Genomic DNA, 26762 nt, shown 5'->3' on the forward strand with positions numbered 1-26762 from the left:
TTCAAACTCTGCCCTTGTCTTCTGAGTGGAGTTGATAACAGAGCAATTAGTTGGATAGTCAAAGTGGCAAAAGATAAAATGAAACAAAGCACAATCTGGTATCAGTAGGCAGTTTATCCTATCACCCAACTTCCTATCTTTTTCTCAAATAGGCTTTGTTTGCTGTCAAAATTCAATGTGCATATTTTTTAAAACAAGTTAGAAAGAGGAAACGATCTACACTGCCTTGATCTCTTTTTTTGAGGGGAAGTTGTTTTCTATGCCTCCCCACAACGTTTTCTCTCTCTCTCCAAATCTTTCTATGCATCCTGTGTTAAAAATACCAACCTCTCTCACTAAGGTATTAACCATGATTTGCATTTAGGTCTTTTAACTTAAAAAAGTGAGAAAGTTAAGCAATTTTTTTGAAGATTGAAATAACATTGACACCTGGGAATAGATTTTGAATTTAATGCTACACATTAAACTGATGTTGGTTGTGTAGTGGCAGCCAATCCAGAAAGACATTTTGACACCCAGCTGAAAATCTAGACCTTGTTTTCTTCCTCACAGTCTGGGTAGGACAAATCCAATGGCACAGTTTCCTGTCCTGCCAGCTGAAGATTCAGAGGGGAACTTGTCCCCACCAATGCCAGGCTGTGCCACAGCCAGTTAATGCTCCACAGCCATTTAATGCTTCGAGAAGCATTAATTGGCTTCAGGTGAAACTTCCGCCACTCACTCAGGATGAAATCCCACTTTAGAGAGATGCCAGCTATTTGATTAATTAGCAGTTCTTTCGTCACAGCAATGTTACCAGGAGTGGTTATTGTTGCTGGCATTATAAACAGTCCCATCAGTTTAAGTGCCAGAGCACATAGGAACAGAGGATGCAGGGCTCATAGTGGGGACAGAAGGGCAGACATGAGGGGTGCATGGAGAGGGGGTGGGGCATGAGTTGACAAGGCTAGATGGGGACGGAGGTCTCAGGGATGGTATGGTTGACTTTGGTAAGGGAACCCAATCTGAAAAGAGGGTTGATAATGGTGTGTCCAGCCTTTCCTGCCTGAGGCCCAAGCAGGATGATCTGCTGGGCTTCCCCTCCATCCATGAACTACTCCTACTGGCTAATAAATTGCAGTTGGATGGGAAGCCACCTTCAACTTAAGGGCCTTGCTTGGGCTGATGGCAGCAGGTCACCTCGGCCTTGTTTGCCCATGCAGGTCAGGGATTGGGGGAAGGGTATCTGGAAGGCCACCTAGATATTTTCACAGGTTCCCATGCTTGCAAACTCACTGGTGGGGATCTGTAAAATTGCACTCTCTCATTCCCTCATCCTCCTCACCTCTCATTTTTCTCACCCTCTCCTGCATTTAATTTAGACACCCTTCACTCTCTAATATTTTATTTATCTTTCTTCATTTTCAAACGTTTGTAGCAACAACAGGTCTGTAGTTATACAATCATGCTCATTGTAAAATACAGTATCAAGACATGCTCCAAACCATTCCTGCTCAAGTTTTGCCCATTTGTCTGTTTTTTCATCAGCTGCATCAAGGTGTGATTTTCACTGTACTTCTTACTGTAGCTGTGGGAGATCAGCAACTATATATCACACATTACTTCTGCTTTTAAAGTCACTCCAGAAGAAATTGAAATTCAGGTTCAGTCTTTCGTTGAATATGTAGCCAAGAAGTTCCAAACAAATAAAACGCTTCTCATAATGGTTTTGACTGTAGTAATTTTCTTCTGACATGAAGGAAAGCAGGATGGATGAGGCATCCAAGCAGCAAGTGTAAGTATACTGTTAATCTCACAAAAGTAGTTTTTCAAGCACCACAGATTTGTGCTGAAAATAGAATGGCCTCTCTGTAATCTACTCTTTCGCTACTTTCGAACTGTACATTCACCACTTGCTTCTCATTTTCAATCATGGACCTTGTGGAACACTCTTCTGACACTCATCATTTGAATGAGGGTTGATCTCATAGTTTGATGATAAAGTAGAATAGAAAGATCCATCAGGCCATGAGATTGCAGAATTCTCTAAATAATTCTGCCAATAGCCCAGTTTTAAGCTGCTAAATCTGTTCCCCATTGGATGAATTATGGTAGTGGCAAATAATTTTCAACTGTTATCCATCAGAAACTTGCCACTTTGTATTACATTTCAGAACAATATTCAAGGGAACTATCAACGACCATCAACAATGCCACTTCTTAATTTGTGAAGTTGTGTGTCATCTAGGGTTTGTGACCTTGCTAGGCTTTAATTTTTTCACTGCCATAAACTTTCTAGATGTTTAGTCAGGCGCTAGCTAGTGAAGTTCTTTCATTGAATGACATTTCAAACTAGACTTCAAATTGAGTATCAAATGTTTGAATGTCTTGATTGGTGCAATCTGTTTCCACTACTGTCAAAGGTTTATTTAATCATTTTACATGAAACACTGAAAAAGTTTTTTGTTTTATCTTTTAGTAATAACTTATCTGTTGCAACATAACAGAATGAATAACAAGCAGGGCATATTTTGTCAGGAAATGCCTTTTAGTCATTGCTAATCTTGTGCGCACATACGGATGTTACATGGTTGTGTCAACAAGATATTTTAATATTGGGCTTTAAACTAAATAGTGGGGGGGAGGGTGGGTGGGAGGGTTCAGCTGTATGGAGAATTAGAAAATCAAAGTTAAAGGAGAGGATAGAAGTGCAGATTAATGGAGCTGAGGGCTCAGGAAAAGTTAGTACTATATAATAGAACAGAAGGTGGCAGGAATCTAGTCTTGGGCAGAGCAAAAAAGATGACAAGTATGAGAAGGGAGGTGGTCAATGCAGGACTGAGGGAGTTGTACCTAAACACATGCAGTATACACAACAAGGTAAATGAGCTTGTTGCGGACATTGAAATTGACTGGTACGATGTTGTAGCTGCAAGGGGATCAGAGTTGGGATCTAAATATTCAAGGATATGTGTCCTACTGGAAGGGCAGGCAGATGGGCAAAGGGATCAGGGTTGCATTGTTAGTAAGGAATGAAGTTAAATTGAATGCAAGAAGTGATATAGGATCAGAAGGCATAGAATCTCTGTGGGTAGAGATGAGGAATCGCAAAGGTAAAAAGACCCTGATGGGAGTTATGTACAGGCCCCCTAGCAGTAGTCAGGATGTGGGGCAGAAAATAAATCAGGAGATAGAAAAGGCATATAAAAAGGCAACATGGGGGACTTCAATATGCAGGTGGACTGGGAAAATCAGGTAAGCAGTGTATCCCAAGAAAAGGAATTTATGGAATATCTAAGTTTTTTGGAGCAGCTTGAGACAGAGCCTACTAGGAACGGGCAATTCTGGATTTGGTGATGTGTGATGAGGCAGACTTGATTTGGGAACTTAAGGTGAAGGAACCCTTAGGGAGCAATGACCACAATATGGTAGAATTTACCCTGCAGTTTGATTGGAAGAAGCTGGAATCAGATGTGACAGTATTACAATTAAATAAAGGTAATTTCAAAGACACGAGGAGCTGGCCAGAGTTGATTGGAAAGGGAGCTTAGCAGGGAAGACAGTGGAACAGCAATGGCAGGAATTTTTGGAAGTTATTCGGGAGGCGCAATGGAAATTCATCCCAAGGAGGAGGAAACATGATAAGGGGAGGACGAGGTATCCATGGCTGATGAGGGAAGTCAAGGATAGCATAAAGGCAAAAGAAAAAACACACAAAGTGGCAAGGATTAGTGGGAAGCCTTTAAAAGCGAGCAGAGGACAACTAAAAAAACAATAAGGGGGAGAAAATGAAATGAGTGTAAGATAGCTAGTAATATAAAAGAAGATAGGGAGAGTTTTTTTCAATATTTAAAAGAAGAGAGAGGCCAAAATAGCCATTGGACCACTGGAAAATGAAGCTGGAGAAGTAATAATAGGAAACAAAGCAATGGTAGAGGAACTGAATTGTTACTTTGCATCAGTCTTCATTGTGGAAGACGCCAGTGGCATGCCAGAACTCCAGGAGAGTCAGGGGGTGCTAAGGAGAACGTTCTTGGGTAACTAAAAGGTTTGAAGATGGATTATTCCCCTGGACTGGATGGAGTGCACTCCAAGGTTCTAAAAGTGATAGCTGAGGAATTTGTGGAGGCATTGGTGGTGATCTTTCAGGAATCACTGGAGGCAGGGAGGGTTCCAGAGGACTGGAAAGCTGCAAATGTAACACAGCTATTTAAGAAGGGAGGGAGGCAGCAGATGGGAAATTATAGGCTGGTTAGCCTGACTTCGGTTATTGGCAAGATTTTAGAGTCCATTATTAAAGATGAGATCGCAGAGTACTTGGAAGTGCATGATAAAGTAGGACTGAGTCAGTATGGCTGTCAAGAGGAGATCATGCCTGACAAATCTGTTAGAGTGCTTTGAAGAGGTAACAAGGAACTTATATAAATGTGAACCAGTGGACGTGATTCATTTAGATTTCCAGAAGGCCTTTGACATAAAGAGCCCATGGTGTTAAGAATAAGATCCTGGCATGGATAGAGGATTGGCTGACTGGCAGAAGGCAGAGAGTGGGGATGAAGGGGTCTTTTTCAGGATGGCAGCGGTGACTAGTGATGTGCCTCAGGGTCAGTGCTAGGACCACAGTTTTTCAAAATATACATTAACGATTTGGAACAAAGAATTGAAGGCACTGTTGCTAAGTTTGCAGATGATACAAAGATATAGAGAGGGACAGGTAATATTGAGGAAGCGGGGGGGCGGGGTGAGGTGTGTGCAGAAGCACTTGGACAAGTTAAGAAAGTGGGCAAAGAAGTAGCAGATGGAATATAATGTGGAAAGGTGTGAGGTTTGAATGAGGAATGGTGGCATAGACTATTTTCTAAATGGGGAAATGCTTAGGAAACCAGAAACACAAAGGGACTTGTTCAAGGTTCTCTTAAAGTTAACATGCAGGTTCATTTGGCAGTTAGGAAGGTAAATGCAATGTTAACATTAGTGTCGAGAGAGGTAGAATACAAGAGCAGGGATGTACTTCTGAGACGGTATAAAGTTTTGGTCAGACCTCATTTGGAGTTTTATGAGCAGTTTTGGGTCCCATATCTAAGGAAGAATGTGCTGGCCTTGGAAAGGGTGCAGAGGAGGTTCACAAGAATGATCCCTGGAATGAAGAGCTTGTTGTATGAGGAATGGTTGAGGACTCTGGGTCTTGTTGGAATTTAGAAGGACGAGAGGGGGATCTTATTGAAATGTACAGGATACAGCGAGGCCTGGATAGAGTGGATGTGGAGAGGATGTTTCCACTGGTAGGAAAAGCTAGAACCAGAGGGCATAACCTCAGGTTAAAGGGGTGATCCTTTAAAACAAAGATGAGGAGAAATTTTTTCAGCCAGAGAGTGAGAATCTGTGGAACTCCTTGCCACAGAAGGCTGTGAAGGTCACTGAGTGTCTTTAAAACAGAGATAGATAGGTTCTTGATTAATAGGGGGTCAGGGATTATGGGGAAAAGATAGAAGAATGGGGATGAGAAAAATATCAGGCACGACTGACTGGCGGAGCAGACTCAATGGGCCGAATGGCCTAATTCGGCTCCGATGTCTTATGGTCTTATATTGGAGATTGCATCAAGTTACTTTACACATTCAATAACTTTTAAACAGCAATCACTCTCTCAAAAGGTTTAGCAAAAAATAGTTTAGATGTGATATGTTTGCAAACATTAGTGAGATTATTGAGCAACGTTGGAATACAGAATGAAAATACCCTCCTGTTTTGAAGATGGTTTTTAGCTTGTATGGTTATGGAATGTTATGCAATTTTTTTTAACTGTGCAATGTTTCTTTTTAATTTTAAGCATCTGTGGAATACAACATTTGGAAAGAGCAGGAAATAACTTGACCCTGTTTGATTCCCTTTACTTCTGCATTGTCACCTTCTCCACTGTGGGGTTTGGTGATGTCACACCCCAGATCTGGCCCTCCAAATTGTTAGTAGTCATCATGATCTGCGTTGCCCTTGTGGTGTTGCCTATACAGGTAAGCAGTACAATGCATGGAGTATATTTCAAAATGACATCCAGAGACTTCCATATTAAAAAAATGGCTAGAGAAATATTTTAATTGATGGCTGTTCAAATTTTTTCTGTTTCTGGTCTACTCAATTTTCAAGTGGTTTGTTATTCGTTTCAGATAATTGTATAATTTCATAGATTGTAGATCATTTATTATATTGATGGCAGAAAACCGTATTCTAATTTTCAAAAGCAAATATTAATCATATCACGAGGAACAGTAAATGAGGCCAGATGGGTGGCACGATTGCACAGTGGTTAGCACTGTTGCCTCACAGTGCCAGGGAGGGGCTGGGGATCAAGTCCAACCTCTGTGCAGAGTTTGCGCGTTCTCCCTGTATCTGTGAGGGTTTCCTCCCACTGTCCAAAGATGTGCCAGTTCAGTGGATTGGCAAAGCAAACCTGCCCCTTATGGTCAGGGGGGTGAGCAGGGTAAATATGTGAGTCGTGAGGATGGGACCAGGGTGGGATTGTTGTTGGGCCGAATGGTCTCTTTTTGCGCTGCAGGGATTCTGTGTTCCTATGAAAAGGTGATTAACATTTGTTGTAACCACTTATATAACCAGGAGGTAAAAATATATTCTTTGCAGACAATTCGTAGGTGATTTAGAAATTACTCCACAAATTTTCCACACCATGGGTGGAATTTTCCAGCTATTCATCCCAACAGAATTTTCTGCTCCCACTGCAATGGAGCTTCAAATTATTCTTCCTCACTTGCAGTAGTGGTAGGGAGTGAACAGTTGGAAAATTCTGGCCGATTTTTCCAAAAAGGTGACTGAAATAAATTGCTGTAAAGATACAATGCCATATAATTTACATTTTAATCAATAAGTATCTATCAAAAATACATACATTTTGCTTGCTAATTGCTGATTATCTAAATGATGTAATTATGCATTTTCCTAGCTACATTTGAAGAACTCATTAAGAAATGCGACAAATGTGACATGAACATATTAATTAAATAGTCTTTTTTCAATTGATTTTATAGAAATCTGAATATAGGATGTGGGCTGGAAATACAATTGTTACCTTTGCTTAAAACTCTGTGTTTGTTCGTTCAATATACTGAGACTAAATCACATAACTTATATTTACATTCTTTTTATGTTGAACTTCATTGCTTATTTACAATTCCATGATGTACTTACTATTTTCAATAGACTGACTCATGGTTTCCTACTTCCACCATTGGTCCCATATCTATTCCTGAATTTTATAGTCAACAAACCTAAATATGGAAGTGCAGGAGCAAATAATGAAGGCTGTTAATCTCTGATATAGTGAAAGAGAAGATGTTATTTGCAGTCTCTTCAAGAGGGCAATTTACTATTTAGCAATTAACATGTTAAATCTCTCCAGGAACGCAGGTTTGATTCCGGCCTCGGGTCACTCAATGTGTGGAGTTTGCATATTCTCCCTGTGTCTGTGTAGGTTTCCTACAGGTGCTCCAGTTTTCTTCCACAGTCAAGTTAGTTTGATTGGCTATACTAAACTGTGCTTGAATGTCAGGGGGATTAGCAGGATAAATACATAGGATTACAGGGATAGATCCTGGGCGGGATTTTTGTCAGTGCAGGTTCGATGGGCCAAATGGCTTTCTTTTGCACTGTAGAGATTCTATGATCTGTTTTACTTTTAATTTTGTGAGGTAAATTAGAAACCTATGTGAAGAAAATGTGTAAAACAACTTCCACCATCTAGAACACCAAGGGCAGCAGACACTATGAGCTTTAAGTTTCCCTCCAAATCACACATTGAGTGGAGTTTAATTTTATACCTTGCATTGGGCTTGAAGGCAGGAGAATATTTAATCAGGTGGGAGAACACTGCGTGGGGATGCCTACCAAATCCCAGCTGCGGCCCATTGATGGTCATGGATGGCCTTCCCACCAATTAATGAATGCTTATTAGTTGGTAATTAAAGCTTGATTAAGGACTTATCCTGCTGCGGCTAGTACTCAATCAGCGGTCATGGGATTTTTAACTTGCAGGGAGCCCAAAAAAGCATATTCAAAGGCACTTGATGCCTGAATGAGTTTTCTGGAATCGAGAAATGTCTAATGGGCATTTAGTTCTGGTAGGTCTTCCCCAACATAGGCAAAGCAGGGCTCCTGCTGGCTCTAAAGTGGGATGGCCAGACCCCCATTTTATTAAACTCCATCAATCATCTTAACTTGGAACTATGTCACTGTTCCTTGGGTCAAAAACCTGGAATTCCCTCCCTAACAGCATTGTGGATATACCTACACCACGTCGACTGTAGTGGTTCAAGAAGTCAGCTGGCCAGTACCTTCTCAAAGGGCTGGGCAACAAATGCTGGCCTTTGCATCATCAACACCCACACCTCACAAAGAAATGAAAAATAATTTGAAATATTGCTTCTTCCTCTGATTTATAGAGCCACGGAGCAGGACTTTCTAGGGGGCTTTCCCGCCATTCAGAATGGGCTCAGAACATATTCCTGCTAATGATCGCAGGCCCCCCCATCCATTTAATGCTCTATGGAGTAATGGTTGGAGACAGGTCTTCCAACCCTTAATTGGGCAGAGGTCCCACTTCAGAGAGTTGCCGGCCAGTGTTCAGGACAAGGAGTACATGCAGTTGCTAGATTCTAGATCCTGGAGTCCAGGATAGGATGGTAGGGGGATGCAGACCATGTGGAGGGTACGGTGGGTGAGTGTCCTACATGAAAAAGGTAACATTTTGTGGAGGCATGGCAAGAAGACAAATACATAGATTCTGAAGAGTTTTATTTAGAGCAAGGGCAAGCTGGCTGCTCTAGACCTCTCCCATCCCGTCAGGTTGCAGACAGGTCAGGGATAAGCTCATGTGAGGGTGGGGGACAGGTCATGCTGGGAATTCGATGGGCCCCCCAAGTTTGCAACTTGCTGGTGGGGAAACCATACAATTCTTCCCATCGAAACAAATCTGACATTGAAAACTTCAGAGTGGAGAATAAATTATTTCATACAGTTTTTCACATTTACAACTGCATTTGAAAAATTAATTTTAAAAAATTATTCTAATTAATCAGCTCAGTAAATGTTTGTTCTGAGTTCATTGGTATAATGGTAATGTTACTGGATGAGTAATTCAGAGACCTGGACTAATAATCGAATTTCCCAGTGGCAGCTGAAGAGTTTGAATTCATATTTAAAAGGAAATCTGGAAATAAAAAAGTAGTATCTGTAGAAGTGACCATGATGCTGTCAGATTGTTGTCAAAACACAACTGATGCCTTTGCAGAAAAAAGTCTGCCATCCTTGTCCAGTCTCACCTATATGCTATTCCAGTTCTACACCAGTGTGAATGGCTGTCTGAAGTGACCTTTTAAATCATTCCATTGCATCAAACTAGCTACAATTGGTTGAAGACGGACCACCAATAAGTGCCAGCTTTGCCAGTGTTGCCAACATCCTGAGAATCGATTGCTTTTTAAAAATGTAACACTACTATCTGTTATGTTTATTTAACATTTTTAGATCAGCCATTAAAAATGAAATGCATTATGATGCAATTTTTCAGATTCCTGTTAGTGCCAGATAAAAGTTACTTGTGTCAATTGATTTGCATTATCATATTGATGTTGAAGCTGTGAGGTCTCTGCTAATGCCTGCATGGAGTCATGGATGGAACAAGGCCAAGAGAGGCTGGTACAAGTTTGCCTTCCTAATTGTGTTATTTTGTAATCACACTTGCTTTATTTTCCCAAAAGAAAGGAAGGCAGAGTTAATGGGTAATAGTGACCCCTGTGTATAATCTAGAAAAATGAATTGATCCCATTGGACCAGGATAGTTTGTTCTCTGATGCACTCCATCTTGTTTTCCCTCTGTTGTTCTTGACTGACAAAAGCCTGGAGAATAAGAGCTAAAATCTGTCTTATGTCTTGCCCTCCAGTGGTTTCTCAGCCTGCCCAACTTTCTGCCACTGAAAGAATTTAGGCTGCTGGGGATTATCCAGGTGGGAAGTTGGAAGATTACAAGTTCAATTTTACCAGCTTCCAGCCCACTTTATGCCCTCTGATTAATTCCTAGCATGGTTTCTTGTCAATGGTGCACTCTGTTTCATTGGGAGGGGACTTTTAACCTAAAATAAAATGTGAGTTGAAAATTTAAATACTGTAAAAAGACTGCGAGCATCATTGACAGTCTACTTTGCAAATTTGGCTGCTGTTGCCTCAGTTCCACAAACAGCAGGAACCGAGAACTTCACTGAGATAAGGATTTGGTAGATTCAGGTGGTGAGCATCCCACTTCCAGAATCCAGGTGCCTACCTAGGGAAACTTCCCGCTTTCCTCCACATTCCTGCTCTACTGCCCCCTCCTGATCAAATACCTCTCATGCACCCCTTCTACACACCCCCCTCCCCCACACATCCCGCCTCAGCGCAGAATTACTTGCTCCTCAAGCCTTCACTGTATAGCTCGCTATCCAACTAGTGGCTCAGCCTGTCATCTCTGGACTGAGATCCAATCGCTGAGTTAGGAACATGCAATGGAGGCCTCTGGGGATCCCTGAATTGTGGATTCCCAACCTAGATGTTCTGACTGATTCACTCACTCTGGATCAGGTCAGTAAAAATTCAACCTAGAATGCCTGAAACATTCACTTCCCAGAAAAAAATCCATTCTAATCAGCAAGTGATGGAGGATGCAGTCAAATCACTTTTTTTTTGTTAGACTCCTGAAATGTTCTAAGTTTGCCAATTCAAATTAACTGTTAAAGGTCAGTGTGTTCGTGCCTATTGGGAACTATTCCCTTAAACAGTACCATTTGTTTTCTTTTTGCTGCTTCTTATCTTTCCTCAACCAGCACAACGGAACAATACCAAAATAAAATACAACCCAGGTGCAAAGTACTCTCAGAGATAGCATTAAAAACCCTCTGCCTTGCTAGTAAATTAATTGCACGTGCTATGAAATTCCTCTCTGCTTTGCTCTGACAGGCATGCATATAGTACTCTGATAGATCATACATCAAACTATAAATAAGATGTTTAATGTGCGAAGTTCATTGTTGTAGGGTTTCTTATGGAGGTCTAGCATTGCGTTGTTGAGATGTGAGGCACTGCTGTGTGTTTATAGCATGTCAGTTATGAAGGCTTATGGAGTATCTTCCTCTAAATTGGCTGCCCTCAGACATTTGTCACCATCTCTCTGGCTATGAAATGCAAGCTGTGATCCTCACCAGTGGAATCATGACAAATCCTATCTCGGTGCAAACTGGAGTCAGAGAAGTCTGGTGTCAGACTTCTCTGGCACTGTTTTCCTCACTACAGTACTATATCTCATCTCTAGATGATCTACGGAATAAATCATACGCCGCCGTTAAATCCAAAACCAAAGTCATTCCAGTCTCAGTTGGAGCTCCAATATGCAAACGCTGCTTGAGTGTGCACTCACTCAAAAACTGAGCTCCAGGTCATTGTCAACTCCTTCAATGGATCATATGAGAAAATGGGCCTTTCACTAAACACCTGTAAAGCTAAGTTTCTCTTCCACCAGTTCCCACAGTAAAACACCTCCCATCATTGATTAAAATCAATAGCAAACTCCTGGAAAATGTGGAACATTTTCTGTAATTTGGAAGCTTCTTCTCAAAGAAGGCAGACATAGACAACAAAATTCACCATCGCCTCAAAACTGCCAGCGCAATCTCTGGCCAATCAAAGGGGAAGAGTATTTATGGATCAAAATCTGAAACTCAAGGCTAAGGTCACTGTTTACCAGATAGGAGTGAATACCCCTCCAGCTCTTTATACACTTCAGAGACTTGGACAATCTACAGCAGGCACTTCAAAGCATCTGAGGAGTGCCACCAGAGGTGTCTTCACAAGATCCTCCGAATCCAGTGGCGAGAAAAGTGGTTCAACAAGAGTGTCCTCTCCAAAGCTAACTTGCTGAGCATCAAGGCGCTAATCGCACAAAACTGGCTCCAGGTGGGACATGTTGATTACCGGATCTGGTCACAGCGGAAAGACAGTAGAAATGCTTTAACAATGTCCTCACAGCATCCCCAAAGAGTTCAAGCATCTCCACGATGCAAGGGATGCCCTGGTGGGTGCCTGACTGAAATAGAGAATACTGATCCTGGAAGGCACTGAACACGTCAAGAGACTTCATCAAAAACATACAGAGACAAAGTCAAGAGGTTGGATGTACCGCACAAACGTCCAAGCAACCCATCCACCCAACCCTTCAAGCAGCACCTGCCCCAACATGGACCAGAGTCTGAAGGTCACACATTGGACTTATTGGCCATCTCAGAAAGCGTTGAGTAGCAGCAAGTCATCCTCAATTCTGAGGGACTGCATAAGGAGAAGAGGAAGATATGCGTGCTGTTCTATCTATAAATGGCAACACATGGGGGTGCCCCAATCTGTGCTGGAAGGCTATGAATCGATCTTATCCTGACATCAAACTCACTAACTGCCTGTTGTGATACTAGGATAATAAATTTGGACCACACAGATTTAGGCAACAAATTTGTCAGTCACTCAGCAAACATCAAGCATGAAGCTGTTACTATTTCATAAAGCACCAGGCACTCAAGTTACACGTAAGGTAATTTGGAAGAATCTTTGTGATCGCAAACTGTCTGGCACTCCTCTGGATGTGCAATGATGAGTCAAAGAGCTTGTTCCTGTATCCGAAGGGCTTGTTCCTGTGCTGTAAGTTTCTTTATTCTTTGAGTTCTTGGATTTACTTGACAATGTTGCTGAATTCTCACAAGGGTGGCAAAGGAATCCATGATCTGTCCATTCAAAAGCTGTAACAGGTATGGGGCCTGCAGTTGTGGTGTTTCTTGGTCTACAACATACAGGGAATTGGAGCATAGACTGCAGAAAGGGGAGAATAGTATATATATCATAAAGGTCAGTAGTCCAAACACAGACCCCCTAAGAGTATCACTGTACACCTCCCTCCAGTCTGAGAAACAACTGTTCACCACTACTATTAGCTTCCTGTCTCTTAGACATCAGTGTATTTATGTCCCCATTTTTGTTTAAACCGAAGTACTTTAATTTTGCTAAGGAGTCCACTATATGGTACTTCAAAGTGCGGGCAACCAACCTGCTTCCAAGGGGCAATTTAAATATAACGAACTGTGCCTAATATATACAACTACTTTAAACTTAATCTTGATTGAACAAATTTCCGAGCCTTGGGGAGCTAAGCAGCTGAAGGGGGACAAGGACTGCTGCATTCAGAAGGTAAGTGCTTTTCCACTTATCTGCTGGATCTAGCTTATCTTCTTCACCAACCCACCATGAGGGAATGATCTCCCCTCAACCATTCCAGTCTCTTTCATACCTTGCAGATTTGTTTCTGGCTGCAATCTCCCTAACCCAACTCTCTGATCTCCCTCTCCCTGGCCTTCTATCTTCTTTCTGTGCACTGATCTCCCTAGATCTGGCCTCCAACTAACATTTTGATCTTCCAGTCTCCCTGACCCAAGCCAGCATCCTGATCTTGCTCGCGACATCTGGTCTCCCTGAACTCACCTGTTTTAATTACGATCCATTCAGATAAGAGGTTATCACCTGAAATGTTTCTGTCACTAGAGCAGGAAGACCTGCTGAGTATTTCAACATTTTCTCCTCTTACATCAGCAACTAATCACATTAGTAGATTCCAAGATACAGCAAACAAGGAACACAAAAGCAGCAAATCCCTTTTTTAATTTTTTACTTTTACAGAAAGCAAAATAAATGATGAGGACATGCATGTGGTATTAAGATGGAAGCTAAAACATCAGGAAACACTTGTGGCGTTGGGTGGTGGGGAGTGTTGTTTGAAAATAAGTGGCATTTCTGATCTGAAGGAGAAATTTGACATTCAACATATATAAAATCACTTTTTCAGGTACAGCAGTAATTATGAAGTTAGTACGCCATTATCAAAGCAACAAAGTGCAATTTTTCAAGTGTTTTTGCAGTGAGACGAAGAGCGTAGGAGTGGAAGTCCTCATTAGTTCAGTCATTTCTAATTGATTGCATTCTGAACAATCCTCAACAGTGCACTTCCGGAGAAGTATAGCATTACTGACAGCAGCTTCTAGATTTCGACATTCAACAGCGTATATGCAGAGTCCAAAAGTTTCTACCCTTTTTAGAAGAATAATTTATGATCATTTCTACAGCAATACCTGGGGCAGAACATTGTGTGAAGTCACATTTAGGCCAGTCCTGGTAGGGTGGCAAGATTCTTCCCTGAAGAAGATTAGTGAATCAGTTGGGATTTTATAACAAGTTAGCCTGCATATGACAAGTTTTGCTGAATTCAGTCTCACAACTTGGAAGATTTTAACATGGCAATTTCTGGGCTGCTTATGGAGCACAATTAGCAGCTGCAGTACCTAGTTATAGGTATTAAACTAGTCCAGAATGCTCCTGTCTGCTGGTCACAGATTGGCAAGACTGAAATGGGTTTTGGTAATTTCACACTAGTTCTAATGTGCAATGGTGCCGTTGCAAAAAACTTTCCTGAATTTGGAACCGCTGTCTCACAGCACCAGGGACCCAGGTTCAATTCTTCTCTTGGGTGAATGTGTGGAGCTTGCACATTCTTCCAGTGTCTGTATGGGCTTCCCCTGAATGTTCCAGTTTCCTCCCAAAGTTAAAAAACATGCAGATTAGATGAATTGGTCATACTAAATTGCCCCCCAGTGTCAGGGTGATCAGTAGGGTAAATACATGGGGTTATGGGGATAGGGCCTGGGTGGGATTGTTGTTGGTGCAGGCTCAGTGAGCTGAATGGCCTCCTTCTACACTGTAGGAATTCTATGATTTTACCTAAGACTTTAGTTATTAGTGCAGCATTTGAAATTCAGTGACTTTTCTCTGAAATAGGGGGGATTTCACCCCTCCATTGCTCCTATGTTCCAGAAGTCATAATGTATTTCTGTTTTTATTTCTGCTATCATTATTATGTATTTCCTTGTTATGCTAGGCTCTGATGTAAATATCTTGATGCAAACTGCTGGTTGGGCTTTATTTAGCAGCAACCATTATTTTGACAACCTCAGCTGATTGTAAGCAGTAAGCTTAATTTATATCCTTAGGCAATTTTCCATCTGATATCGGAGCTGACTTTACCAGCTCAACAATTGGCTGTCCCCAAGGGTGACTGGTGTATTTGATGAAAAGCATATATGGATAAATATGGTGGTAGCAGTGCTGAACATTGCTGATTTGTTTATGTCCCTGTTTATACGTTTGTAAAGTTTATTCAGGCAGCAAAAATGTCCATCAAATCCCAGTGTCTGATACAATAAATGTAGACAAACATGGTCAGTGGTGAGGGGATTGTGTAATGCAAACTTCCAAAGCCCATGTTGGCTCGCTGTCAAAGTAAATGCCGTGCATTGAGGAGTGAAAATCTGCTTTCCACTCCAGGGACCATCCCCACAGGACGTATTGCAGCATGCACATATGGAGATTGAGGAAAGCAGCTTGTTTTTGGGCTTAATTATTATAACTATCGAGCTCCTAGGATCATGATATCTATTAGTTACAGGCGTCCTTGCAACAAATGGCGCACCCCCCTTCATATCGCCTGACCTGGAATCTGTCCTCTGTAAATGTGGATGGGAGTTTATTAACTGGTGGGTGCAGTCTGTCGCTGAATCCTTCCATTGCATCTCTTATTCCATTCAATAATCATAAAAAGAAGAAGCACATTGGGAAATACATCGCTGCAAAATTATGGTTCATCAGAATATGGTAATGCCAGAGTATTTGGAACCCTGAGTAGTAAAATGAAAGCAAGAGAGGAGCAGAAAATAAAAAAAAGTCAGCAAAATTACCACAAAAGATCTTCCTTCATGGCTTTTTAGAAATAGTTCTGTATACAGCACTCTTGCAGTCCTGGATTGCCTTTTTGCATGTACGTCAAGTTGACTGAATTCTATTCTGGCATAAACAGCAGGAAGCAATATTGACAGCTAACTAACATCTACAGAAGCTAAGCTTATTGCATCTGATGGCAAACTTTGACACAAATATAAAACCAAACCAGCGAATTGGATGAGTCAGTGTATGGATGAAAATTGGCATAAGCAATCTTCTACCTATTTCTATCTTGATTATGTGCACTTTTCTCCCATTAATTGGATGTAGATGATTGAAAAATCTTCCCTCTGAATTGTTTGCATTGTAGAAATTAATCAAAAGAACCTTGCAAGACTTTATATTCCCCTTCATGTAATAGGTATGACAACTGCAAATTTTGGATTTGAAGTTCACATCAATAAATGAACAATATTATAATCTGGATTAGTTGCAGTAATATAAAGTAAAAGAAATCTGTCCATCTTGATTTTCTGTCCACATTAATCATGTGCTATATGTTTTTATTTTGCTTGTGTGTGTTGGTAAGTAATGTTTTGTCCTGTAGTTTGAACAGTTGGCCTATCTGTGGATGGAGAGGCAGAAGTCAGGAGGAAACTATAGTCGCCACAGAGCTCAGACAGAGAAACATGTCGTGCTGTGTGTTACATCTTTGAAGATTGACCTGCTAATGGATTTTTTGAATGAATTCTACGCACATCCCAGACTGCAGGTTATAAAGAATATGTGTACTAATCGCATAGTCGTCGTCCGAACGAAGCAGTTTAAAATGCATGCCATTGAATCTTCCATAAGTTTAGTATAGTCCAAATGTTTTCCTATGTTGATGTCCCTTTACAACCACACTTATCAGTACAAGCTTATATTTTTACTAATCACAATCAAAGATTTCTTGATTTTAATTAATTAAATAATCAGAAGCAGAGAACTTTTAGTTCTTTTTGAGCATGCTAGTATTCAAATTTATTATACTTAATTAGCCATTCATGTTTCTGAGAAGATTTAACAGCAAACGCATTTATGAAAATGCTACTAATTGCTGAACCGCTCAGTAAAATATTGCACAAACAAATTTAGATTTCAGTAAATTTTCAACTGACTAAAGATCATTTGGATGGTTTTCCATTTAGAGATTTTTTTTTTCACATTTACTACGATGCAAGGAATCATTATCTTGACAATATATGCAACTTTGGTCTCATTTACACAGCTAGTATTGACTTGAGCAGATTTTAAAGGACAGTAACTCTTTCACATACCAATTAATAGGAAAGTGAATCCAATTAATTTCAGGAAGGCTGCATCTTCCAGTAATTTTGTGGTGCATGAATCTGGGATGTAAGTCACACTAAAATCAGAACTTAACCTTTCCATTAGTAGTGAATAAAGCTCAACTTTTATTATCAAAGAAACCGAATATCAGAGAAGGTCTCTTTGGAAGCATCAAGAATCAATACAAGTGCCTGCCACATGTGATGTTGAACACTGTTTTATGTCCAAAGTAAGTCCTCTGGACATTTTAAAAGAAGTATTTCAACACAAACAAAAAGGCTTGCAATGGACATCCATTTCTATAACAGAGCAGCACACCTAAATCAAAATGGCTCAGTACTCATGATGTAGTTAAATTGATCCAAGCCATGATGCAGTACAAAACAAGACACAATACTTTTTCTTGATAGTGGGTTTATTCATAGGATACAGTCTTACAGATCTGCCTCCTAAGTATAACCTTAGTGTCTCAGCTGACTTTTATGCTTTTTTTGATACCCATCAGGTAAATTAAAGTAATTGAAAGCTGCTTAAAGGCACACTGTAACAAGAAAAAAACCAAACTGTAATGTTGTTTCGATGCACTCCAGCACTATGACACCTACTGGTAGCAGAAGGCCTCTAGCATAATGACAGTTTTATATGTTATACCAGTCTTTAATTAAACAGTGCCCATCACCTGTGTATCTTTAACAACATAATCAATAGGCCATTGACAAATATGTAGGATGCATAAATGTGACATTGATTTGAGGAGTTGTTTGCTATTTTTGAGAGAGATGTATGATACCCAGACATTTTCTGAGATGCAAGGCAAGTAGATACCAGTTATTTCATTATTATGAAAGAGGCTAATTTTCCTTTCAGAATTACTATTAGTTATGGTAATATAACACTTGGTCAGTTTACGCTATGAATATAAAGGGAGTAAAATCTCTAACATACATGGGGCATCCAGTACCAACTATAAGATTATTGTTGCCTTTACTTTGGTATGCATTATAAATCTGGATTTAAATTATTGTTAATAATGACAATGACATTATTTCTACTAATAAATTGTAAAAGTTAAGTACAAATAACTATCAATAATGGAAGCATATTAACAAGTGTACCAGTTGTAACTGAGGAAGAAACAGGACATATATTACATTCATATAGTTACATGTATAAGGAGCCTTTTTTCTTTAGGCTAATTTATTTACATTTCATTTCCTAACAGGATTACTACGTGGTGATCCTGTGTCCCACTGAAATGGATTTACAGGTTCGAAGGGTTTTGCAAATTCCAATGTGGGCACAAAGAGTAATTTACCTACAAGGATCAGCATTGAAGGACCAAGACCTTTTGAGAGCCAAGTACGTGTACCAATGGAATTAAAAGTAACAGTTTCAGTCAGGAAAAGATTGCTTTTTCACCAGGCCACCTATCCATGGTATTTAATTGGTGCATCCTGAATCACCTTCAATCCTTTTCAATGGCCAAACACAGTCACTTCTTGAAACCCATTAGTTTTTCATGTTCTCCAAACTATGTTGGCAATCTGCTTCACATACTTAACCAGTCTATTAGTGAAAAAGATGTCCTATATTTCCCAATTTCATCTGCTCCCCTTTAATGTAATTTGTGCTTGCTCAGATCCAGTTTACCCAAACCTTTTGTAATTTTAAAAACTTCTGTCAAATTCTCGCTCAATCTTTCTTCAAGAGTGAATTTCTGCTCATCTGATTGGATAAGCTGTATGTAAAATCAGAAGAGGAGGAACTGTTGGTGAGGTAAAGTTGTGTGTTGTCAGCACTCGTGTGTGCTTCTGGATAGAACATAGAACACTACAGCACAAACAGGCCCTTCGGCCCACAAGTTGCGCCGATCACTTCTATACCTACTAAGCCGTAGACCTATCTATAACCCCCAATCCCATTAGATCCCATATACTCATCCAGAAGTCTTTTAAAAGACCCCAGCGAGTTCGCCTCCACCACCACCGACGGCAGCCGATTCCATTCACTCACCACTCTCTGAGTGAAAAACTTACCCCTAACATCTTTGTACTTGCTTCCCTGCACCTTAAATCTGTGTCCTCTCGTAGTGACCATTTCAGCCCGGGGAAATAGCCTCTGAGAATCCACCCTATCTATTCCTCTCAACATCTTATAAACATCTATCAGGTCGCCTCTCAACCTTCGTCTCTCCAGGGAGAAGAGTCCCAGCTCCCTCAACCTGTCTTCATAAGGCATGCCTCCCAATCCAGGCAACATCCTTGTAAATCTCCTCTGCACCCTTTCAATAGCTTCCACGTCCTTCCTATAGTGAGGCGACCAGAACTGCACACTGTACTCCAAATAGAGTCTGACAAGGGTCTTATAAAGATAATATAACCAAGGGGCTGAATGTAAATGAGAAGTAGAACTGTCTAGGCCTTGATATACTAGCTATATTATCTGCTCAAGGAATCCCAATAAGTTACTCATGCGAGACTCCTCACCCTCTAAATTTCACTGACTGTGTGTGATCATTTTGCTGGAGGTTATGCCCATGATTTTATATTCTATAGCATATCATTCAATTGGAATGGTGTTTTAACTTTTTGAGGACTGCGAATTGGGATTGGTGATGGTGGTGAATGTAACTGTGTAACTTAGACAGTCCCCCACAGTGCAGAGGGAGGCCATTCAGCCTATCGAGTCTGCACCAACTACAATCCTACCCAGGCCCTATTCCTGTAATACCATATATTTACTCTGGTAATTCCCCTGACACTAGGATCAACTTAACCTGGCCAATCAACCTAACCCGCACATCTTTGGACTGCGGGAGGAAACCAGAGCACCTGGAGAAAACCCACACGGACATGGGGAGAATGTGCAAACTCCCCACAGACAATGACCCGAGGCCAGCATTGAACCCAGGTCCCTGGCACTGTGAAGCAGCAGTGCTAACTACTGTGCCAATTTCTGAAAAGAAACAGCTTGTATTGAACACACTTTGTTAATAAAGCTCCTTTGATTTTTCAGCTTCCATGCCTCCAAGCATCAATCCTGTGGACACAATAGTGTATACCAAGGGCAGAATTTTCCTGCCTCATTTGCCCTGAAACCGGAAAATCCCACCTGAGGTCAATGGACCTTTCTATGGTCTGCCCCTTGCCCGCTACAATTCCCATGGTGGGCTGAACAGGAGAATCTCTCCTCAGGTACCTATCTCCCCAAAGGCTGCATTGCCACTGTCAATTGGGTCTGAGGCATTCCCACGACAGATGCCATTACTCCTGAAGCTCGTTTGGAAAAAGTACGAACGAGGAAGACTGGCATGACAGTTGCTAAACCACAACTTATATTTTCAGTCCATAAAGACTGACTTGGAAAAAATAATAAATATACCTGTTGCAGTAGATAATGACAGAATGCTTTTATTTTGGAGCCTGCAGCCTGGAGAACCTTTGGAGAGCAATTACTTAACTAAGTACAGCCTTAAAAGACTGAGACTGCCAGAATAATTTTTCTACCAACGTAGAGGTTTTGAGATAAGAACATGAAATTCTCAATTGGATTTCCGTATCCCCTACTGTAATAGCTGAGTCAGAGCAGTTGCAAATGGAGGGAATGAGAATGAGGAAGATTTACACTTCAAAATATTACTGCCCAAAATAAATTATAGGCCATTTGGATTTAATGGTAATCTCAATGAGGAAGTCTGCCTGAGAAGAGTATATTTTACTAAAGATACTTTGGCGCAACTTTTAAATGGCAGTCTGCATGCAGATAGCATTACCTGTGGATCACACAATGATTATTGTATTTAATAACTTCCAAGTGATCAACAGCTATTCTATTCCTTCTTCACACTGTTCTTCCTAAGGGTGTTTAAACATATGTCTTTTTTTATTATTCCGGTGCTTCCTGTTTCATCTTGGGTTTGGGGAATAGATAGGGTTTCTTCAGGGTTTTCCCTAAGAATGCTACCATAGGTTCTATCGTATAAAAACTATTCTTTTAACTCTACACAAACTTGTAATTCTGCTTCCCACTAGATCGCAACCTCTTAGTCATGTGACATTACATCATTGTTGTAGTATTATTATTGTTATAGTATTAGTTACATCAGTATCATGTACTCCTGATGGTAATCCTTTATAGTACATCTTCCCTAATTCTTCATCTCAAATATGTACTTACTCCTACATCTCCCCTCAGAGTCTTAGATTTCATAGGGTTGGTGTCTGTGGTGCTTTAACTAGTCTCCCAAATCTGGTCTAGATTTTGTTTGAGGTTTAGAATGAACTGTACTTTCGTCTTTGATAGGAGTGTTTTCCACCTGGGCTGTTGTAGAGTTTCTATTTGTTTCTTGGTTCCTTGTCTCCATCCAGATCTAAATATTGTGCCCAAGGTTCAACTTGTTTCGTTCCAATGGTAACAAGGTTCTTTACCCTTTCTGATATTTTCCTGGTTCCATTTCAATTCTAAAAGATCTCAGTTGTGGAGCTTTTTTTAACCACTATACCTTGTCATATCTGCCCAAATTTTAAGGCTCGTGCTCTGTGCCTGAAGTTGAAATCACCAGTTTGATTGTCTCCTTATTGCTCCTCACACTTCCTAACATTCTCATAATCATCTGAGGTAATACTGGACTATACTGTTTGTTGTGAAGCTGAAAGTTGTATTTGCAACCATTACCCATTGACATTTCTGACAGTAAGAACTGCTTTTTTGGTGGTGAGGTTCTGCATTTAAAGAAGGCTAAGTTAATAACTTTGTTCTTTGTTGTCAATTTTTTGATTGTTCAAATACTTCTTTCTGCTTCTCCTTTTGACTGAGAATATCTAGGCAAATTAGGTGCATGCATGAAACCACATTCCATTGCTAAGTTACGGAACACTTCATTAGCAAACTTAGGACTGTTCCCTGACACCACAATGCCCAAGGTGCCATGTGTTGTGAAGATTCTTCTTGGTGATATAATGACTGCCTTTGCTGTGGTGCTATGTAGTCTACTTACTTCAAACCATCTGGAAAGTAACCAATGATGAAATCTTTTCCACTGAATTCATCCATTCCCAAGTGATGCAGTAGCTTTGAATGAAAAAATAGGATGCCATTGGTTTGGTCTGCTGTTTGCTACTTAGTGCACATGTAAAGCAATTCATGTTTAACTATTCAGTGGAGTGCCTGAGGCCTGATTACCAGACTGATTGCTGGGCTCATGCTTGGCATTTCGCTATTCCCACGTGATCTTGATAGATTTTCTGGTGAACGTTAAGTCGGAGTTTCAGGGATGAGTAGTCTGTGTTTAAAAACTAAGAAATAATTGATGGTTGTGAGATTTTTTTCTCTTTGAAGCATTAGTGAATTGCTGAGTTATTAAGCGTATACTTCAACTATCCATTCTGCTAAAAGTCTTTTATTTTGATGCACCTGTCATCCTGCTGTATCACATACTTAATTGCTTGTCATCACTTCTCAGTAACTGGTAAGTATATGGTAATGCATGAAGTATCTGCTTCTCTTTCCGTGATAAAATTTAAATATTTCAGTCAAATCCACAAGGATTCCAATTGAGCCATTGGACTTTGGTACTGTGACCATTCTAGAATACCACTTCAGCAGTAGGACTACTGGAGAGACAACTCCTTGTTATAACATGTGTTCAGTCTTGCTCTTGACCTTGTAAAAGAGTGGATGAGGGACCTTCCTTGTGTGAAGAGGAATAGGCCTAGCCTCTGTCCTCAGGATTATGTAATGTTTTGCTTTTGGCTTTTTTAAGCATGACAATAGGGATGGAAATTCATTCCTGAATACCTCAGTGGACTCAGTGGTCAGCAACTTAATCAACATTGGTAAATAAGCTTTTTCTGCTCAAGAATGATCACTCCCTCGTTCTGTATAATGCACAGGGATCCCTCAATTTCTTTATCCTTGTGCATTTATCTTGCTGAGTGTTGGTTTAAAACCTTTTGTTGTTCCTGCTGGACCTTGAAACAGAATGGAGATTGGTTATAATACATTATGTTTAAGTTATTCAACTTCATCAGATAATAGTGAAATATTTGCACCAATATCTAGCTTGAATTCAGTGGGGTCACCATCAACTAATCGTTAATTAATTATCTTTATTCATTTTATGGGATGTGAGCATCGCTGGCTGGGCCAACATTTATTGCCCATCCCTAATTGCCCATTCCAGAGGGCGTTTGAAAATCAATCACATTGCTGTGTATCTGGAGTCACATGTAGACCAGACTAGGTAAGCATGGCAGATTTCTTTCCCTGAAGGACATTAATGAACCAGATGGCTTTTTACAAGTCAGATAATGGTCTCATGGTCATCATTAGACTGCTAATTGGTCTCATTGTGACCAGCAGAGAGGATTAATAATGAAAGGAAAAGCAGTTCATCCCTCTTCACATGGGGTATCCCAGGCAGACAGTAACAGATCGAGGGATCCTGAATGTGTTAACAAATCTGGAGACATCACCTGAGGACCAGTCTTAACATTGTAGCTTCACCAGGTTATAACCTCATATGTATGTTTGCCTCGTGCTGCTTCTTTCATGCTGTCCTACACATTTTCTGGCTCTATAGTAGCGGAGAATAAAGGTTATTCTAGGCCATGTAATTACAGGTTGTGGTATAATTCTGCTGCTGCTGTTGGCATGCAATGCCTCCATTGTTTTTTCTGTTGCCAGGTCTGATCTGAATCTATCAGACAGTACCATGGTGATAGCATCACACAACTTGATGTCTGAAGACAAAATTCCATCTCCACAAAGACTGCGCAATGGTCATTCCAGCCAGTGCTGTCTTGGAGAGTCACTTGATGAGAATGAGGTTGTCAGATTATCCTCTTTTGTCTTGGTTCTCTTGGCATGTGTGGAAAAACCCAGTCTGGCAGATATATCCTTCAGGACTGGATCAGCTCAGTCAGCAGTGATGCTACTGATCCACTTTTGGTGATGGATGTTGAAATTCTCAACCTGGCATACATTTAAAGAACAAAGAACAACCCAGCACGGGAAACAGGCCCTTTGGCCCAACGAGCCCGTGCTGCCATTTCAACAAAGCATTTTCCTACACCTACCCTGCTCCGTGTTTATGTGAATGGTACCCCTAATGTAGCCAGATTCAGGGGAGAATAGTGTAGGGTCAATTTGGTACACCAATCAGCCTAAGAGCACATCTTTGGGGTGTGGGAGGAAACCGAAGCACCTGGAGGAAACCCACGCAACCACAGGGAGAATGCGCAAACTCCCACAGACACAGGCCCAAATCCATGTATCTGCACAGCTAGCAGTGATAGTCACTGAGCTGTTGTGGTGCCCGTCTGCTGGTCCAGGATTAAGCACACACAATGACACGAAGTACTAGGCCACTCTCGAAACCGCCAAGAGCACGACCCATCGTGTGCATGCCCCTCGTTTGACAATAAGGTGGACCGACACCTGTGGATTAAAAGAGACAAAACATTAACATGTAATATTACATTTCCAGTGTAGTCCCAAGACTCTGACCCTTTTTAATACCATCTACTATAACCCTCCATCCCTGTTTTGCTCATGTGTCTATCTAAGTAAACCTTAAACAAGTCCAATGTGCCTGCCTCCACCACCTTACCTGGTAGTGCGTTCCATACTCCCACTACCCTCTGCGTGAAAAACCTTCCTCTAGTATCCAAATTATACTTCTCCCCCCTCACCCTTAGATCGTGACCTCTCATAATAGTTGTCCCCAATCTATGGAAAAGCCTACCACTGTTGACTCTATCTATTCCCTTCATTATTTTATACACCTCTATAGATCCCCCCTTAATCTCCGTCTTTCTAAGGCGAAGAGCCCCAGTTTTTCCAATCTTTCCTCGTAACTCAGTCCTTCCATGCCAGGCAACATCCTGGTAAACCTCCTCTGCACCCTCTCCAGGGTCTCCACATCTTTCCGGTAGTAAGGTGACCAGAACTGGACGCAGTACTCCAAATGCGGTCTAACCAACGTTCTGTACAACTGAGGCATTAGACGGCAGCTCTTATACTCTATACCCCTTTCTATAAAGACTAGCATTCCGTAAGCTTTCTTCACAACCTTCTCTACCTGTGTTGACACTTTAAGAGACTTGTGCACTTGCACCCCCAGGTCCCTCTGTATTTCTATACTCTTAATCGGTCTACCTTTTATCATGTAACTCCTCCCTGCATTATTCCTTCCAAAATGCATCACCTCGCATTTGTCAGGATTAAATTCCATCTGCCACCTATCTGCCCAATATACCAACCTATCTATATCCTGCTGTGTCACCTGACAATCTTCCTCAGTATCCGCCAATCCTGCCATCTTGGTGTCATCTGCAAACTTGCTGATCACACCACGTACGCCCTCTTCCAAGTCGTTTATATATATTACAAAGAGGAATGGTCCCAGTACTGAGCCCTGCGGCACACCACTGGTGACTGACCTCCAGCCAGAAAAGGACCCTTCCACCACTACTATCTGTCTCCTGTTGCCCAGCCAGTTTTCAATCCATCTAGCTACCTGTCCTTGTATCCCATGTGCCTTATCCTTTTCTACCAGCCTACCGTGAGGGACTTTGTCAAACGCCTTACTGAAATCCATATAGATGACATCAATGGCTCGCCCATCGTCAACCGTTTTTGTCACCTCCTCAAAAAATTCTACCAGATTCGTAAGGCAAGACCTCCCCTGAACAAAGCCATGTTGCGTATCCCTAATCAGATCACAACGCTCCAAATGCTTATACATCCTATCCCTAAGAATTTTTTCCAATAATTTTCCTACCACCGATGTCAAACTCACTGGTCTATAATTACCAGGGTTATCCCGCCTACCCTTTTTAAACAGCGATACCACATTAGCTACCCTCCAGTCCTCTGGGACCTCACCTGTGTCCAAAGAAGAGACAAAGATTTGCATCAGAGGCCCAGCAATTTCATGTTTCACCTCCCTAAGCAGCCTGGGATAAATACCATCAGGCCCTGGAGCTTTATCCATTTTTATGCTACATAAAAACCCTAGCACTTCCTCCCTCGTAATGGATATTTCCTTCCACTGATCTACAGCTCCCTCCAAGACATTACACGACACCAAACCCCTCTCCTTCGTGAATACCGACGCAAAGTATTCATTCAGGATCTCCCCCATTCCCTCAGACTCGATGCATAGCTCCCCTCCTTTGTCCCTAAGAGGACCAATTTTCCCTCTAACCACTCTCTTGCTTGAGGGGGTTGAGCTAAGAGGAGAGGCTGAATAAATTAGGCTTGTACTCGTTAGAGTTTAGAAGAATGAGGGGAGATCTCATTGAGACGTATAAGATGATGAGTGGGATGGATAGGATAGAGGTGGAGAGACTCTTCCCGCTCAGAAAGGATAGTAGGACTAGGGGGCACAGCCTCAAGATAAAGGGGGGGCGGTTTAGAACGGAGTTGAGGAGAAACTTCTTCACTCAAAGGGTGGTGAATCTCTGGAATTCTCTGCCTGTTGAAGTGGTGGAGGCTACCTCGCTAAATATTTTTAAGACGCGGGTTGATGGGTTTTTGATAAGAGAGGGTATTAAGGGTTATGGGGAGAGGGCGGGAATGTGGAACTGAGCCAAGACAGATCAGCC

The 26762-nt window shown here is 41.2% G+C and overlaps 1 protein-coding gene across 3 annotated transcripts in view; it reads left to right on the plus strand.

Annotated features, from left to right (window-relative positions):
- Nucleotides 1–26762, plus strand: part of LOC145348394 (potassium channel subfamily T member 2) — a 693657-nt gene that overhangs the window by 315982 nt on the left and 350913 nt on the right. For all 3 annotated transcript variants that reach the window (XM_080196607.1, XM_080196608.1, XM_080196609.1), the window contains exons 9-11: nt 5810–5990; nt 16430–16594; nt 18377–18513. In XM_080196607.1, the coding sequence (XP_080052733.1) occupies nt 5810–5990; nt 16430–16594; nt 18377–18513 (483 nt within the window). The remainder of the gene's footprint in view (nt 1–5809; nt 5991–16429; nt 16595–18376; nt 18514–26762) is intronic.

The sequence above is a fragment of the Carcharhinus amblyrhynchos genome, chromosome 9, assembly GCF_965287045.1.
Source record: "Carcharhinus amblyrhynchos chromosome 9, sCarAmb.v2.hapA, whole genome shotgun sequence".
In the NCBI taxonomy this organism is placed as follows: Eukaryota; Metazoa; Chordata; class Chondrichthyes; order Carcharhiniformes; family Carcharhinidae; genus Carcharhinus; species Carcharhinus amblyrhynchos.